Source organism: Crinia signifera, chromosome 1, assembly GCF_055691185.1.
Source record: "Crinia signifera chromosome 1, ASM5569118v1, whole genome shotgun sequence".
In the NCBI taxonomy this organism is placed as follows: domain Eukaryota; kingdom Metazoa; phylum Chordata; class Amphibia; order Anura; family Myobatrachidae; genus Crinia; species Crinia signifera.
Window position 1 is genome coordinate 331077118 of NC_139217.1, and position 19111 is coordinate 331096228.

At 43.9% G+C, this 19111-nt stretch overlaps 1 protein-coding gene across 1 annotated transcript; it reads left to right on the forward strand.

The window, feature by feature from the left end:
- The first annotated feature begins 10488 nt into the window (after window positions 1–10488).
- LOC146079677 (taste receptor type 2 member 40-like) lies at window positions 10489–11475 on the forward strand. The gene has a single exon (XM_083186349.1). The coding sequence runs from the start codon at window positions 10489–10491 to the stop codon at window positions 11473–11475; it is 987 nt and encodes a 328-aa protein (XP_083042475.1).
- The last annotated feature ends 7636 nt before the right edge of the window (window positions 11476–19111 follow it).

Genomic DNA, 19111 nt, shown 5'->3' on the forward strand with positions numbered 1-19111 from the left:
GAGTTCAAGTTTTTTTTTTTTTTTAAATAGTTATTATAATTATGCTGCTAGCTAATTCATTTAGACAGTAGCTCATTCATTTATTAATTTCTTTGATGCAGCGCAGAATAAAGTGTTTGCTGCACCACAGCATTTTAGTGAGCCATTTTCTAAATACTGCAATTTGCCAATACATCAATTAAACACGACTGTGACGGAAGTAGTCATACATAATGCTGTGAATGTGTGCTATAGCGCGCTAACATTGCGCATTTCATAGTAACATCCGTCCTCCCCGGGGGAGAGGATTCGGGCATTAGCTCTCGCCGCCCGGTCCTCCTGCAGCAGCCGACAGTCCCGGTTCTGGCTGCAGGCTCCGGGCGCAGCTAATGGCAGAGCGCCGGCCTCCTTAAGTATGAATATAGCGACCTGGTGTTAAGCACCGGTGTATAGATACACTGACCCAGCTCCAGCGTCACTCACAGCCGCTTCTGGCTGGGGAGTCGGGACTCGGAGGACACAGCACACACACGGGGAACTGAGAGGCGAGAGCGCAATTACTGCCCCCTGCTGTTTATCCTTTGCAAAATCACAACTCATTTTACACCTAACGTGACAGCGTCAAAATGCACGGTGACATATACTGTACGTTGTGAAGCCTGCCCTGTGCTGACATAAGAGTGAATGTTTTAGATTTTGGGAAGAAGGGAAGGGAGGAGATGAGTGCACAGGCGTGGAAAGTCAAGAATTAGTTTTTTTTTAGAACAAATATAATCTTCCACAATTAGTCAAAATAGAAAGATGATGCTTATCTTGTTAGTTAATTAATGTGGAGGTACACTCTTGAGAGTGAATATATATTACGTTTTCAAAAGGAGAAAGTCTTTTTTTGGGAGGCACTCTTGATATGAAACAATGTGTTTGGTTTAATAGTAAATGTTTTTTTATGAGTAGTCTAATCTGCAGGGCTATACACTGATAAGGACAGACATGGGTGAAGCAAAAAGTAGAGGCTATGGGTAAAAACCGGACCCAGACAACACACCGGACTGCCAGGCCGGACAGCAAAATCTGCAGTCCGGAGCTTGTAGTGGGGGGGGGGGGGTGTCCCATCCTGGGGGGGTCCAGTCCAGGGCCGCCACTAGTAATGTTGGGGCCCAGGCCCCTAGCGCCCCCCCCTCGCGCGCACCGGCACCCCGCACCCCCCAATTACTATTACTTACCAGCGGTGGCGGCGGCGCAGCATCTTCTACCTCCGGGACTCGGGTCTTGGGGCTCGGAGCACTAACTGACAGTGCAGCCTGCAGAGCGCCGAGCCCCTCTGTATCCTAGGCTCGGCTCTCTGCAGGCTGCACTGTGTATTGTGCGCGCTTGGTCACCGGCGCCGGGTGAGGGGATTTGTGCGGGGGGGGGGGGGAGGGGGTGGTGGTGGTGGTGGTGCCATGCCACTGTGGCCAGCTGCCCGGGCCCCTCCAGAGGCCAGGGCCCGGGACAGCTGTACCCCTGGCACCAGTGTTCCCTCTAAGCTGTGCGCGCGTGCGCGCGCACACAACTCGATGAGTGTGCGCACAGACATTACAACAGTGCGCACAAAGCAGCAGTGGTCCCTTTTTGCAGTTGTGGGCTCAATTAATGTGTGTTTCACCCATTAACTACATTGTGTGCTGTGTTTTGAATGATTAAATGTTTAATATCATTTGGAAGTAAAGTTAACACAAATGCTGAACGTCATTTTCCAGTTATATATAAGTGACGCACAAAAATGTAAATTTCCTTCCAGAGTTGCACAGCCAAAATCTTTTGCTGCACACAGCCTTCGTAAAATTAGAGGGAACATTGCCTGGCACCCCCCTGTCGGCGGCCCTGGTCCTGTCCGGGGGGGCTTCACATGACAGCTGTCACCAGGGAGAAGAGGAGGGTTGAATAAGGCCTTCTTGTATGGTCCAAGCATGTAGCAAAAACCAGGATGGTCCGGACCACACGGGAAGGCTGTAATCTTCCCTTCCCCATGTCCCTGGTGAAAGCTATCACAGGTATCCCCCCGGACAAGACACCCCCGGGACCCGACACCCCCCGGACCGGACACTACAAGCTCCGGACTGCAGATTTTGATGTCCAGTCAGGAGGTCCGGGTCTGGGTTTTACATAGTCCCAAAAGTATATTTAAATGGTACAGGTATTTGGGTAGTTGAGATGGGTCACTGTACTTAGTTATTAAGACTTAGCTTTTCATAGATCAAGAATAAAGTAAGCCCTCACACACTCATAAATGACACACAAAACATAGAATATGTACAAATATATATGCAAAGTATTGGGGGGTTTGATTGGGATAGAATACAATCCCTATCTCTCTACCAACTGATGTGAAGTGGATGTCACAGACTGCAAAAAAAAGTCACTGTATCCAGATACTGTAGCAATTGTAACAGATATTTTGTCTGCTGTAGTTTTGTATCTAAATAATATCAAAGTGGGCTGCTGGGGGTTTTGAACGGAATGCCAGCAGCACAAAGGGATTTAGTTCTCCAAAGAGACACTTTATTGGCACCCAATCCGAGCAAGAGTAATATGAATAACTCTATACCAGAGATTTTGTATGCCAGTAGCATCTAGGATGACATAAATCAATGTACAGTATGAATAATATCAACAGTTTAATTGCAGAAATGGCACCCAAAAAGCGCTAGAGTAGTGTAGAGAGTTTGTTCATTGAGAGCAGTTAATTCAATTTAGCAGCACAGTGAATGGTCTATTGAATTAGCTCTGTAATAGATGTTCATAAATCCTATACAAACACGCTCTAATAGATATGTGTATAATCAAATAATTGAGTGCAATTAATTAAGTTTAACAGTTACTTTAGTAATATTTATCAGTGATTGCATGCACGGAGCAGGGGGCGGGTGACGTAACTTACGCACATATTGCCCCCTGTAGGGGTATGGATCATTGGGGCAGATGTATGACCATCCGATATGGAGGAGAAGGGTTATCAGCGCATGTTATGTGCACTGATACCGCTTATCCCCCATGTATGACGGAGGCAGCATGCGGTAAATGACAGGGGAGCTATGCTCCCCTGTCCATATCGGTGCTGCTATCTATATGATTGCAGGCCGAATGTATGAACGGTCAGCAACGCTGACCGTTCCACCCGATGCTGGTTTTGGCTTCGCCAGCAGCAGGCTGGTGAAGCCCTATCTAGACAGCAGGGAAAGCGCTGTCCCTGCTGTTAGCTCTGGGCTGCACTGGGGATTGCACGTGAGTAGCGAGATCCCGCGCATGCCCAGTCCAGCCAGCTGCGCTATCTCCAGGAGTGGACATCGCCGGAGGGGGGAGTTAGCCTGCCCTGCGCAGCCCAACTCCACTGCCTGCCACCCACCCGCCACTGCCGCAGAAGTGCAGATGTGCAGGCCCTGGGGCGACTGCCCCTGTTGCCCCATGCTTAAGCCGGCCCTGGCCCAGAGAGCCGGCCAGGGGAGATATGGAGTTGTTTGTTACAAGGCGCATATGCAGGACTGCCGGGGGCTTCAATAAGGAGAGCCGTTAGCATTGGGCCGCTTACACACATAATGCCCCATGCAGTGCAGTTTACATACATAATGGGGGTTATTATGATTTAATCGTTCCCCCGCACGTTCACACGGGGGGGGGGGGGGAATATTTAGCGACTGCGCATGTGCAGACGCTTGGTGTGAGCAGGCACAGCAAACTGCATGTTCGCCATCCTGCTCACACCTAGCAGTGTGGGGTGGCAGCGGGGGGCACAGCCCATGGGAACGCCCAACATACATGGCGTTCCCATGGTAATGGCCCAGTGATGTGGGGGCGGGCAGCTGACATCAGTGGATGTCAGCTGCCTGCCCACTTCCCACACAGGGTGCTCGAAAAACTGAGACACCATCGAATGATTTCTACCTCGCACCCAAGGTGAGAATGGATGATTATGCAAACCATCCATTTGCAGCTGTGCGGGGGATCGCGTTGTGTGAGGAAGGGGGGGCGGCATCTGGGAGACTCGCAGCCTTGCAAGTCAACCAGAATAAGGTCCAATGTTCCCTTTAGCGCCGCTAGCACATATAATGTCCCTTGGAGTGTTACTTGCACACATAATGCCCCCTGCTAGAGATCACAGTTAGGTGGTGTGTGGGCATTTTAATATTTGAATATATAATGTGAAGATAAAATAAAAATCTGCAAATCATTGGTAAATATCTGTAGTGTAGTTTTGGATATGTTTTATGTATGTTTGCACCCAGCCTCTAGCCAACAGGAATAATTCCCATGGCCCATAATAATGTGTAAAGGGCATAAGGATTGTGTCATATTCTGTAATATGCATTACAGTGTGTGTCATAATGTGTAATGGGCATAACGGATTGTGTCATATTCTGTAATGGGCATTACGGTGTGTGTGTGTTCCATAATGTGTAATGCCTCCTTTTTCTGATGCCACCCCTCCTTTCCATCAGGCCATGTGCGGCTTTGCCACGCAAGGGTCCCGTCTGCTGTAGGTGGGCCTGTGTGCTCAAAATGCCAGGGCTGATTTCTGGTCCCAGTCCGACCCTGGCTGTAACTAGGTGTTTGCCAGTGGTGCCTTGTTCACAGCGCATTTGCACTGTTAGCACACCATCTGTCACCGCCACCCACACGGCTGCTCACCGTCCGCTGATCACTTGTTCGCCCACAGTCACTCCCCACCACTGCTTCCCATTGCTTAGCCTAGGATAACGAACATTTCTAATGTGGTGCCGGCCGCTATCCCATTAGAGCTCATGGAATGGCAGCTAAATGTAAATGCCCAAAGGGGAAGCTTTACATTAACACATTAAGCACAAAACATGAATATTCTCACCAGATGTCCTCTGCTGGACTGGTTCTTCTTCCGGTACCTGCAACAGAACACAAAGACGCAGAACACACAAAACGCAGCTTGCACATTAACACGGGCTGCACATTAACACAGGCAATACAGTGGGAAATACAGTGCAATATTTGTGAAACGCCATAATTAGGCAATTCCAAATAAACAAAACTCACCAGCTGGGACCCCACCAAAAATGTAAATTTTTTGCATATCTGCAGGGTTTGCTGAATAAGGCCCAGTGAGTGTGTGTGTGTGGAGGGAGTACACATACTTACCGGAGCCAACACTTAGCGGGGCTGACTGCTTAACACAACTCCTAAACTACACGACCACAATGACGGCTGACTAGCACCGGATTTTACAATGCAGCAGCTTAACACTGACTTACAAACATAACCACCTAATAGTGGGAGATACAGAACAGGGCCTAGCGCTTATGCATCCATAACCTGCCTAACCAGGGGTGGTGGGTGAATACTGCGGCTTAATGTTGCTTGGTGATGATGTGGTGGGGGTGGACTAGGCCCTACTGCCCCTTAGTGGCTCAGTCCTACAGCCCACATAACTGGTGGGTGATGGAGCCTGTGACCAAGTGCAGTGCGATGGTGGTATATTGGGGGAGGGGCTGGGGCCCACTGCCCCTTGTGGCTCAGGCTTCTGGCCTGCCTAAATGGTGGGGGATTGGGCCTGCTCCATCCTTCTTTTTTAGGAGCCACCCTGGGACTCTTTCCTTGATGATCTTATTTGCCCCACCATTGTCACTACAATTCTTCTGATGGAGGCAGAAGACAGGTGAGCCTCAAATGGTTTTGGTAAAAGAGTGTCAGGAAGAGACAGGGGGAGAGACAGGTAGAGAGAGGGGCTGTCATGGAGAGAAAGGGGGAGAGAAAGAGTGAGAGAGGGTGTCACAGGGGGAGGGAGAGGAGAAGAAGCATTGGGAAAGAGGAAAAGGACCATAGAGATAGATGTGTGAGACTAGGGGCAGTGACAGACTCGAGGGGCAGTGAGAAAGTTTAAGAGAGGTGAGAGATGGAGGGGGAGTCATAGGGTTAAGAAAAAGAGAGGGGATGTGGGAAAGAAAGCAAGGGAGAGAGAAAGAGGAAAGAAAGCAGGCAGGGGGAGAGAGGGCGCAGAGGGAGACAGAAAAATAAAGGAGAGAGAGCAGGAGAGAGAGATAGGGTGGGGAGAGATCACCAAAGGACAGGAGAGAAATCAGGGGTGAGAGCTAGAGAGAGAGGGGTAAAGAGAATGGGAGAGAGCAAAAACGCATCAGATCTGAGGTAGCATTTATCAAGTACTGTATCTGTAAAATTGTAGAAGCACTTAACCTTCTTTAGATAGTTATCTTGTGAGCTGCGGATTCTTACCTTTTTGTCTGTTATTACCAAGTCTTGTTTTATTATTGTCTTCTAAAACATTACAAAGTACTGTATAATAGAATACATTGGCACTATAGAAATAAGTGCTAATAAAATAAATAAATAAATAAATGGCAGAGGACACTTTAGTCTGTAGTAACACCAGACATAAAAGCTTGTACATGACAAAAAAGTCAATAAGCAATTTACAATAACTAAATAAAACTACAGTCATGTTTCTTCTCTGAAGCAGAATAGGAATCTATTAAAGAGACAAACTCGGTCTTACAGAAGGTAGTTCTCCCTGTCATCAATGATAAAAAATATAGTTGAAGCAGTGGTTGAAGTGCAGATTTTGAGGGGGGTATGGAGAAGTAAAGGCTGTAGTCATGTGCGTGACAAAGTCACACATGCTCTGGAAAAGTGGGTGTGGCCACTCAAAAGGGGGCATGTCCTTTGTAGTGTACCACACCATATACAACACAATAGTAGATCTCCTTATTCTTGCTTCTTACACAATGTACACGGAATGAGTCAAAATTCATATTTCGCCACACAGAACAAGCCAAAATTCATATTTCGCCACACAAATAAGCCAAAATTCATATAAAATGAGCCAAAATTCACATTACACCATACGAAATAAGACAACATTCACATTATGCGACACGAAGTAAGACAAAATTCACATTATGCGACACGAAGTAAGACAAAATTCACATTATGCCACACAGATTCAGCCAAAAATTGAGTGACAGAGAGATGGACACAGGGGCAGAGAGGGCGGATATGCAGGGATAGAGACCGCAGGGCCAGAGACGTCCATTGCAGAGACAGTGGGGAAGCAGGGACAGAGATGGCGGGGATGCAAGGACAGAGATAGTGGGGATGCAGGGACAGAGACTGCGGGGACAGACATGGCAGAGATGCAGGGACAGAGACGGCAGAGATGTAGAGACAGATATGGCAGGAATGCAAGTATAAAGATGAAGGGGATGTAGGGACAGAGACTGTGGGGACAGAGGTGGCAGGGATGCAGGGACAGAGATGGCAGGGACAGAGATGGCAGAGACACAGGGACAGAGATGGTGTGGACAAAGACAGCAGGGACACAGGAACAAAGATGATAGTGGATGCAGGGACAGCGATGGAGGGAACACAGGGACAGGGACTGCGGGCACAGGGACGGCCGGGCAGAGGGTGGGGACACAGCGACAGAGATGGTAGGAGTACAGGGAAAGAGGCGTTGGGGACACAGGGAAAGAGATGGCAGGGATGTAGGGACAGAGACAGTGGGGGCCCAGGGACAGAGATGAGAGGGGACGCAGGGACAGTAAAGCATTGTAGCAGGTTAGCAGGATATTTATTGCTGTAAACCTGAGTGCTATGCACTTCCTGGAAGTTACTGGTCTCCTCATCTCTGACTTAACACCTCAACTAACTATTGATAGTCCGCTATGCTATGACCATTTTTACCCAGTCTTAGTATAATGCTGAGGCCAATTTTCATTGTTAGTAATATGGCTCATTCGTCAGAAATATATGTAGAGCCAGTTTTATCCAAACTATAAAACTGCTGATAAATGTGTTATAAATAAATCTATGTAAAGTTGTACTTTGAGGCACAATTGTTCCTCTAGGACAAGGTCCCTTGTGTTGACAGTCCCCACAGCAGTCCATATCACTCCTATACATATAGTTATGTCCCTGATTGATATTGCAAACCACTATACTCAACAGCAATCAGTAATGAAACGCCCAGTAGTTTTCAAAGCAAAACAGACACTTCTGGGTTAAGATCAGTGTTTAGTGTTGTGTCAAACCATCATTTTCAGGCATTAGGGGAATCAAGAGGTGATGAAGAGTTATAATTAGCCCTAGAGCACTTACACGCCCTTTAATTATAAGGCAAATGTCAATGAATAAAAGATCCTCATCCATCACTAGGATGGGTGAGGGTCATGCAGCTTTACTACTGGCTGCTACTCTATAACCACCCAACAATTGTTTATTATTCCAGAAAACATACAATTATTTCACAATAGCTGTAGATGCATATCTAATACATTATGACATACATTTTGCAGTGATACAGTTAGCCCGTTAATGGTTAAGAATAATGCCACTAATATTTATCTTGACCTCCATGGGTGCTTTGGATGCTTACACCGCTACGGCAGAGCTCACCCACTGCCTCAAAGACAATGTGATAGGTAAGATCCTGGGTCCTTTCTGGTCACATTCTGTGTTCCCAATATTTTATTTATATTGAATAATGATTCTGTGAGTTTCAAGTATGGGGATGCTAATTCACAGATGGATCATTTCTCTAAGCCTGTCTTTTTCAAAAAGATTAATCTACTCTTTACAGTACTGTAACCTACTGTATTCCACTCAGGGTAATCCTACACAGTGTGTCCAAGATGGCTGACTCACCTGGAACCTGAAAGGAAGAAATACACAACCAGTGGGAGTTATTACCAAAAATGCCTACACAACCCTGCATTATGCTTATTGTGTGCTATAGGTTGTTTTTTTTAATGTGTGGGTGGCTTGTCTATTACCTATATCTTCTGTATTATGTGCATTGTTTTTGATGTCTGTAAAGCGCCTTAAGTCCTGTTGGAGAAAGAGCGCTATATAAATAAAATTGTTATTATTATTATTATGATTATTATTATTAGTAGCAGTAGTAGTATTAGTATTACTACTACTATTACTAGATATTTTTGTTATTTGAAATCCTTACATGTAAATAGGGACACATTTTACATCATTCTTTTTATTTAACATGATTACTAACCATATTTTTACAGTTATCGCACACACTTGAACAAATGGGTACCATTAGAATGTCGGAGGAAACCCACGCAAGTACGGGGAGAATATACAAACTCCGCACAGTTAGGGCCATGGTGGGTATTGAACCCATGACCTCATGACCTCCATACTGCCCAATAAATAAATAGGCTTGTTTGAGATCAATATATGTGACTATGAAAAATTAACATTTTCAAGATGAATAACTGAATTATCTTTCTAACAGCCACTAACTAATTGGTAATTAATATAACAATAATAATAATAATAATAATAATAATAATAATAATAATAATAATTATAATGATTTAATAATGTATAAATACATTTTTATAGTAAACAAAATAATGAAACTGAGGTTGACCAACATCAGAAATATTGACAAAAAAACATAGGATTGGTAGTACAGGTTGTATTTCTATATTTACAGTCACTGTTACATCTGTTGTAAAACCAAATGAAAAAAAAAAATGGGCTCCAGGCCATCCATATAGTGGTCCTTGGCCTTTCACCCCTCTACATTTTATAGTTTCTATGCTCCTAAGAACCAATGATCATAGATGCATGTGTAGCACAAACTGCTGAAACGGTAATGTTGGCTATGATATAAGGGCCTCAGAACACACAGTAGTCTGCAGCTTGCTGCATATGAAGCTGTTTAGCTGCAGATTGGTCAGAGTGCCCCTGCTGACCCCTTTCCACCAAGTTGTACAACTGGACCATGGTGGAGCAATGGATTAATCTGGTCTGATGAATCATATATTTTTTTACATCATGTATATGGATGATTCTGTGGATGGTGGAGCCTTTCACTTTGGCAAAGGGGCGAGTGTGCCCAGAAACGTCAGCAGCCACATATATTTATTTAACATTTAATTGTGTTAAGTATCCTATTTCCGCTGCTTGTTTGTATTCACCAATATCTACTTGCAGTGCTATTTTTCAGCAGGAACTCGGTAAATATGATCAGGAACCGGTTTCCTGAGCCTCTATTGAGTGCCTTCTTTTTTGAATATTACATCTATATATATCCATTATTTAATAGCTCCAGCGCCAGACCACCCCAGCTGCCAGGATCTGGGGGGACACCACAGAGTTTGCTTATCACAAAATGAAGGATGTTTATGAAGAAGACAATGCAGGTGGTGGCTGTGGAAACCATAAGTGGTGGCAGTAAATTGAACTTTTGCCTAGGGTGCCTACAAACTAACACCAACCCTGTATATATATATATATATATATATATATATATATATATATATATATATATATATATATATATATATAAAATGTATTTTTGTGTCTAAGATTGTCATCAATTTTATGACCACTAATGAACCTATCTGTCTCATACAGGTGGCAATGGACAAGCATACCTTCCTTTTTAAGTGCTGGAACACAGGATCATTGTTATATACAGTGATTTATTTTATACAGTTGAGTTTCTTCAGATTATCTCTAATGTTTCCTGTATTTATTCTGGTTTCTATGAGTGTTTTGGCCATCAGCACTGTGATGACAGTGTTCACAAACTCATTTATCATTGCTGTAAACCTCATAGACAAGTTTAAGGGTAAGAACCTCAGCCCATCGGACTTCATTGTCGTGACTCTATGTTTATCCAACATTTTATTTCAGTTAATTCAGTTGTTTAATGATTATATGAGTTTCCTGAATGGTGATATCTACTTCACCGATAAAGTCTACATTACATCAACGGTCATGCTTATTCTTACAATCTACTCCAGTTTCTGGTTCACAGTTTGTCTCTCCATCAATTACTACTTGCAAATTGTCATAGCAACACATCCATACTTAATTAGACTGAAGCTTGCATCTGCCCAGGTGGTTCCGCAGCTCATAATAGCCTCCATTTTTATATCATTGGTTACTGGTCTCCCAGCAGCCTGGAATTTCCACCATGATCCCCAAAATTCCAACATGTTGAGTAATGAGAGTGTGGAAATCTCTGTTCCTAGCCTAAATGTTGTATATCTACTTCCAAGTACCCTCATCAGCTGTTCCATTCCATTAATTATGGTAGGCATCGCCAATGGACTCATTATCAAGTCACTTGTAATCCACAGTCACAAATCAGACAGAAACTCAAAAGGAGATCTTAGCGCTCGGGCAGAGGGTCGAGTACGTGCAGCAAGAACTATAAGCTGCCTTCTCTTCTTATACATATCCTTTTATATATCAGAGATCCTTGTCTTTATAGAGATCTTCCCCCAAAGTAGCCCGGGATTCTGTACCTGCCTAATGGTAATGTATAGTTATTCCCCAGCACAGTCGATTGTCCTCATTTTTGGGAGCCCCAAACTAAAATTGGTGTCGCTTAATTTAATTCATTTTATAGGTGGCCTCACAAAAAAAAAGCCTAGTGCCCCAACAGTCTTCTTGATCAAGCTCAGAATGAAGAAACCCATTATATTGCCAGATGAGTGAACAATGGACAATTACAGTGCAATGTGCTTATTCCAAAAAAGTGATTGTGATCAGAACATATTAGAAGGAGACATCTATATCACAATATTGGTTATTGCTATTCTCTACACCTTCTGTTATTAGGATTATTAAGATATGTTTATGATATATAAACTGTTTGGTAGGTGATTTCCTGCACTGCCACCAATAAGGGGATGTGGTCAGCATGCCAGCGATCATGATGCCAGCGTTCAGTATACCGATTCCAGCATCCTAACTGCCATGAACACATCGGTGCCAGGACTTTGAAAGACATTAGGATGCTGATGCCAGATGCTAGCGAGCAGGGCCGTCTTAACAGCATTGTGGGCCCCTGGGCAAAGCAATGCACTGGGGCCCTTACCCATTCTCCCCTCCTAGGGGTGGGGGTGCTATCAGCAGCAGCTTTGATGTCCCACGGGTGGCAGGGGGTGCTCTATCTTCCATTTAACATGTAGGACCTGGAGCAGTAACTTCTGCTAATTACTCCTTTACTGCACAGGTGGTGGGAGGGGGAACACTACCGTGTGGAAGGGGGCACTGAGCTGAATGAAGGGTCCCTTGTAAATGACTTCCAGGGAGGTAGGGGGTGTTTTATACGCAGGGGAGGGTTGGATAATGGAGTGGGCTTAATATTCGTCATTTTCCGGTGGAAGGGCAGCTTGTTTGACTGCAGATATCGCCATTATCTGGAAATAGATTTCTTAGACTTCAATAGTATAAAAACCTAGAGTCCCAACTTTCAGGAGGTGCTGGGGACTTTGGGATCAGAGATCAGGAGCCAGAGCACTCCATTGTCAAAAATATAAAACTGTACACCAGACGTTTGGAGCTGGAGCAGGGACCGGCTGCTTGAAGGCTGATATCTTTGGTTCTGGGCATGATAGAGACAAGGCGCTAGTGTCAACAGAAAGGGGAGAGTCCCAGCATTTGGAATATATATCAAAGAGAACCTGAGAAATATGACTGGGAATTGCAATTAACAGGTCGGATGTGGACTGCGGCTTTGAAGTTGGATATCTCCAGTTCCCCAGGGCCGATTTTTAAAATTCTGGTATCCCTGGAAAAAAGGGATCCTCAGCTATCAGCATAGGACCCTGATACACCTGGGGCCCCTGGGCAATAGCCCATTAAGCCCATATAAAAAGACGGCCCTGCTAGCAAGGAGGGTTAGGGTCAGGCTGTGGGAGACAGGGTTAGGCTGCAAGCAGGGAAGGTTTATGGTTAGGGGTCAGGGGGACAAGGTTAGGTTACTTATGAAGCCCCTGTCAGGATTCTCCATATTTTGATTATGGGGTCGGTCTTTTGACCACCGTCAAGTGGCAAGAAAACCCAAACACACGGCAATATTGGCCACTGGTCAGAGTATTTGGCTAGATCACCACATTTGCCTTATGCTAAATAGTAGGATCATATTTAATTGTTATTGGCAGTGCCCTTAAATAAAGCCTGAATGTAACCATTATGTTCCTGTATGTGCTGTAACTTTTTTAATCATATAAAAATGTTCTACTATGTCTTGGCAGTGGAACAAGTGTACACACGCATGTTTTAAAAAATATAAATCTTTGTATCATATGAAAGCATGTTTTATGTACTATAAGGCCAATAAGTACTCAGCCCAGCTGATCAGTTGCCATTGTTATAAAGAGTATTTAACCTTACAATATTTTGTCCATTCTTTACTAAATATTGGACTACTCTGTATCCTCTTTTGATCATTGTTGAAACTAATACCACTTTCACATCGCAGACCCGTTTTAAAAACCGGTATTTTAAACCGGTAATTAAAACGGGTCAGAGCCTTAATAGTGGCCAGATTACCGTTTTAAATGCAGGTTTCAGTCACAGTCTGAGTGCTGTTGCTGCTGCTGTCAGACTATCTCACTCGTCCCTTCTTATTTACATCAACTTGCTGCCGCCGCCCCCACCGTGCACTGTAATAGCATCACTGCCGCCGCTGCCTGTCAGGCTGGGGAAGAGCGACCTAGAGCCGGGCTGCTGCCTGTAATCCCCACCCTGCATGGATGCGCCGCCGCACAGTTAGCCCCTGTACCAATGCACAGCGTCCGTGCGGCCATGTAAGCGGCTCCTGTGCGGTACTCGCCGTGTGACAGTGCCTGACAGTCACGCAGCGGCCGCTGCCATCGTCCCCGCAGCGCTGCCCTTGTGTTCATCCCTGGTACAAAGCCGCATTCCCCGCCGCACGCTTCCCGATGCCGAGGAGATGCAGAGCCGGAAGATGGTAGAGATGAAGCCGGGGGGCACCGTGCTGGGGAGCGGGGAGAGCGCACTGGCCCTGTCCGCCCGGCAGCACTGCGAGCTCATCCAGAACATGATCGACATCTCCATGTCCAACCTGCGGGGGCTCCGCACGCAGTGTGCCGCCTCTAACGACCTCACGCAGCAGGAGATCCGGACCCTGGAGGTGGGTAATAATGGGCAGCAGCTGCCTCCCTGCCGCTCCCTGTCCTGTGACTATAGAGAGAGGGTGCAGCAGTAATGCCCCGCAGCGGGGCTAGTAGTGGGAACTGTACTGGGATGTGCTTGTGTTGTTTGCCTGAAATACCGTTTCAGACAAACTGTACACATTCACATTGCAGAAAAAACGGCAAGGAACCGTGTAGGACTCTGCTTTTTACACGGTTCGAAATGCCAGTTAACTTAAAACGGTAAATCGGCTGTGGTGCATTCACAGTGCAGCCTTAAACGTTTTAAAAAGGGAAAAAAACGGCAATATACCGTTTTAAAAGTGCGATGTGAAAGGGGTATTAGATATATGGTGCACAAGAGTAAAATCTTTCTCAAATGGGCAAAACAATGTGCACTGCAGGTGCACTGCAGAGAGAGTTTGTTTTGGATGGGAAGTTTAAACCGAAATCTAAATTGCAGTGTAAAAATAAAGCAGCCAGTATTTACCCTGCACAGAAACAAAATAACTTAACCAGCTCTGGTTTTGGTTTGGTTTTACCCTGATTTCAGCATGAGTATTTCTTGGTAACAGCAGAACAAAAATGTAAATATATGTTCATATATGTATATAAAATTATTGAAATATAAAAAAAAAAGTCTGCATAATTTTCTTGTTTATTTTCAGATTATGATTAGTCATCTGTTGTTCTGTGTGTGCATTTTGTTTGTAAGTAATCTGAAAAACAGATTGAAGTGAGAAGCACATACTTGCCCACTTTTCAAAGCTAGTTTTAAAGGTGCCCATACACGTTACAATTATTGTATACAATATTGTATACAATATCGCATCTCATCCGATCTCAGTTTTGCGATGACATCAGATGAGATGAGATCTAGTACAAAAAGTATGTGCAGCACGTACTTTTTGTACTAGATCTCATCTCATCTCATGTCATCGCAAAACCGAGATCGGATGAGATGCGATATTGTATACAATATTGTATACAATAATTGTAACGTGTATGGGCACCTTTAGGAGATTATAATCTGTAGTAGAATGCAGTGAGCAAATTGTGCCGGCTGTTGTGGCGCCTTGTTATGCACCACCCAAATGGTGTATCTAGCTCCACACATAGGTGTATCTAAGCTTAAACTCTGGTTGCAAAATCTATGTAACTTCAGTAGCAATGATGTCACAAGGGGAAAGCAGGCCGCACCAATGTGTCACCCTGCCAAGGGGTGACACCAGAATTCCAACTTCCCCGCATTGACAAGAACTGAGCAGTGTGATATTAACCCACAGCACCGTACTGTAAGAGTTATTGATTGTTTTGACACTTGCTCCAAAGGAAATATTAGGGGTTTATTTTGCCTCACCAGGTTTCACGGACTCTGGTGTTGCCACTGATCAGTAACAATATATTTTGGGATATTTTGATATTGATACTAACATTGCTGCTTGCAATACTGGATATCTTATCATCTATTCTCTGTGATATTTTTTTCTCACTCAGCACAATATACATTATTAATGTTATGCCTATGCAATACATTCCAGATGCAATTTGACGTTGTGTTAATTCTTAATTTAATGATAATTTTTTTTAAATAAATTGAAGTTCAAAACTTTTTTGAAATGTCCTTTTTAAAGATTACTACTAAAACATTCCACAGTTTACACACACTAGCAGCAGACGCAGCTGCAAAGATAATGTAAGAAGACACAGAACACTGGGGTTAGGCAAGCAATTTTGTCTACTGCTAGGGATCCTACGCCATTTTGCGGAGAGTCTGGACAGAAGCCATGCTAGTGACTGCAGAAAGTCACTGTCCATGCTTAGAAATTCCTTAGTGGGGATTCAGTATTGAATCCCGGCGGTCGGGATCCCGGCGTTCAGAATCCCGACGCCGGAATCCCGACAGCCGAAATGCCGACAAGGGGGGGACGTTGATTGCCCCCCCTTGCGGGCTCACTGCGCTCGCCACGCAGCGGGCCCGGTGCCTCGCTACGCTCGGCACGCTAATTTATTCTCCCTCCAGGGGTGTCGTGGACACCCCAGGAGGGAGAATGTGTCGGCATTTCGGCGGTCGGGATTCCGGCGTCTGGATTCTGAACGCCAGGATCCCGACCGCCGGGATTTTAACTGCATCCCCTTAGTGGAACCCTGGATGCAATGAAGAGCCTAAAGAATTGGGAGATCGGATTTATAGTGCAGGACAGCAGGAGATTAGAGCTTCAAACAGGATTCTCCTGCAGAAACTGAGAGTATAAGCAAGTGATAAATTCTGAGATTTTTTTTTTTCGAATAACATTTTTTATTTAAAAAAAAAAGTGCATACAATAATGCAAAGTATGAACATAGAAATGTACATTGTTTGGAACATGTAACAAAAGTACAATAAAATTAATATTTACAGATCAAATGAAATGGCTCATTATTTCAATTACAAAAACAAAATAATATTTAATTAAATACTATTGAGATATTGTGCAAAGCATAAAGTAGAATATGTGTTACCCATTGCCCAGCCAGTAATAAAGTTATGGTCTAAAAAATTATAATTTACAAGAGGGTATCAAGCGCTCACCTGCTGAAGATATGATGGTGAGAACAATGGTTAATGAGAATAAATGGGAGAACAAAGATGTTGTGAAATAAATGTGTTTATTGTATAAAAAAATCAACTCCTGGAGTGGTACTCAACAGGTGGGCCCGTGTGCTGTCACTTTTGGAGAGCCCTTGGGGAATGAGGGTATCAACGGACCCTTACCATAAGACCTTGTGGGGACTTATGTGTCTACCAAGTGGCTACAGCTATAGTGACTGGGCCGGTGGATGGTGTGGTGAGGCAAGGAGCAGTGTCCCACAGCCTTGCCTCTTACCCTGTCCGTGCTATGGCTGAGCAATGCGGCTGTGTGTCCGACCGCAAAGTCAGTGATCCAGTCAGTGCTATTTTTCTGGAAAAATAGGTTCAGGAACTTCAGGTCTGGGGGTGGATCAATTAAATAAAAAAAAAACATATATAATAGAGAGAGGAAGAGAGAGATAGATGTATATATTGTATTTAGAAACAAAGGCACTCACAGGTGACTTTAAAATAAAACTTATCTTATAAAAAGTACATTTTCAGTTCCTGATGATGTCATATTTAATTAGAGGTTCAGGAACTGAGTTCCTGCTGGTTCCTGCTGAAAAATAGCACTGGATCCAGTTCCTCAGACGATGATGTTTGCAAATGCACCTAGTGCCTGGTCTGGTACTGACCGGTGCACTGTTGGGCGCTGGATGTTTTACAATATACAACAAAGCTGAACTCTTACCTCATTAACGAGTAGAGTCTCAAATGATCAGCCTCACAGCCCTGTTTTGACAATTGCTATAATCAACCAATAAGTATAGCCCATATACTGGTGTTTGCACTGACTTTTTTAAGAGCAATTAAGCCTACATGCATAATAAGTGGGTTTTACTATTCAATTTTATATTCAATGTATTGTCTTGTTTGTTTGTGTATTTAATACATTTTATTGATTATTATTGTGTACCTCTTGAGCGCCCCACGCTATTTTCTTCTTTGTGTTAAACTGTGGAGGTTGGCAATCCTCCAGCGTGGTGGCTGCAGGGTTACATTACACACTACGCTACTCCCTAGCGCCGCAGACACCTGTCCTTATTGAACCTCTTGTAAATTGCCTTTATTTTTGAGATTAGACCCCTCAATTGATCAGCTCCTACAATTAGGTAACTTGAGCGCTGTAATCACTCCCGTCAATGTAAAAAATGATAAGGCAATGGGGGATCATTCTATACCAGGAAGTCAGGAGTACACTGTTATAAATTCCCTTGTGTATTAGAGTGTTGAATACACCCTGGTCCTCCGAAATGTTGTTTATATAAAGAAAATATCCACCATATTTTCAGGATGGACTGGGTAGAGACCATTTTCGAAAAGAAGAGATGAGCGAGTTCTTTTTTTATGTTTAGGACATTAATATTACAACACTACCGTATCTCAGTAACAGTGGTGTTGCAATATAAATTTCCCAAACATAAAAAAAAAGTACTCGCTCGTCTCTTCTTTTCAAATATGATCTCTACCCAGTCCATCCTGAAAACATGGTGTTTTTCTTTATAATAACAACATTTTGGAGGACCAGGGTGTATTCAGTTTTGTAAAAAGATTTTTTATCTAAGACCCAGTAAAAGCTTCTTACCCCTGTTGGTAACACATTGCTTCCTTGGAAGAAACCCAAATATGGCCCATTCTGGCGTCAAAGGAACATAATGGATTAACATGTTTTCTGTATCATGTTTAATTCTTAACTTAAAGCCTTTAACTAATGGTTAAGTCCATAGAGAGTGATATAAATCTGCAAGTCCTCCATGACATTTACCCAAAGATATTAATCCCATTTAGAAATGCCTATAAGGAGAAAGGTAAGTTCTATGAGTTATATTGTAAAATAATTCCTGATATATGCTAGAAGATTAAGCGTTTACAAGCAGAAAACGCAAAAGGTTCTGAGTTGGAAAAGGTTAAAAATGGACAAACCAATGCGCAATCCCAGATTGTGTAGTGGTAGGGTCAATGGAAATTTCCAAAGATGTATAGTAGAAGAGGGTTATCACCGTATTATTTTTGTGTACAGGGTTTTCCCAATCCTTTATATCCATTATTGCAGTAGATATAGTGTTGTGATTGTAAAATTGGCACTGGATAGGCTTGAACAATTTCAAATTTGGTCACTGCTTCTGAATACAAAAAGGCCTTTTACCTTCTAGATCAGGGCTGGGCAACATGCCTTGCATCAGTTTCAGCATGGCCACATAGCAAAACTAATGCAAAGCATCCTGGGATGTGTAGTTCATTAACATCTGGAGGGCTGGTGTTGCCCAGCCCTGTTCTAGATGTATTAAATGCCCTATGGAGTCAATCCCCCTTAATCTCCATATAGTGAAGCGGTGAGAACGTCTGCAGTCCTGGAAATTCTGACTTCCAGAATTTCCAGGATTGCAAGGAATAATGTTGATCCGTTCGCAGCACGGCTGAAATTCGCACGGGGACCGATGTTTTTACTGCGCATGCTTATTTCTGCACATGTGCATATGCACGGTGCATGCACCCACGGTGAACAGACCCAGGACAGTGGGCGAGGGTTGGAGAGGTATGTCCCCATTAGCATAAGGGAATTCCCAGCGTTTCA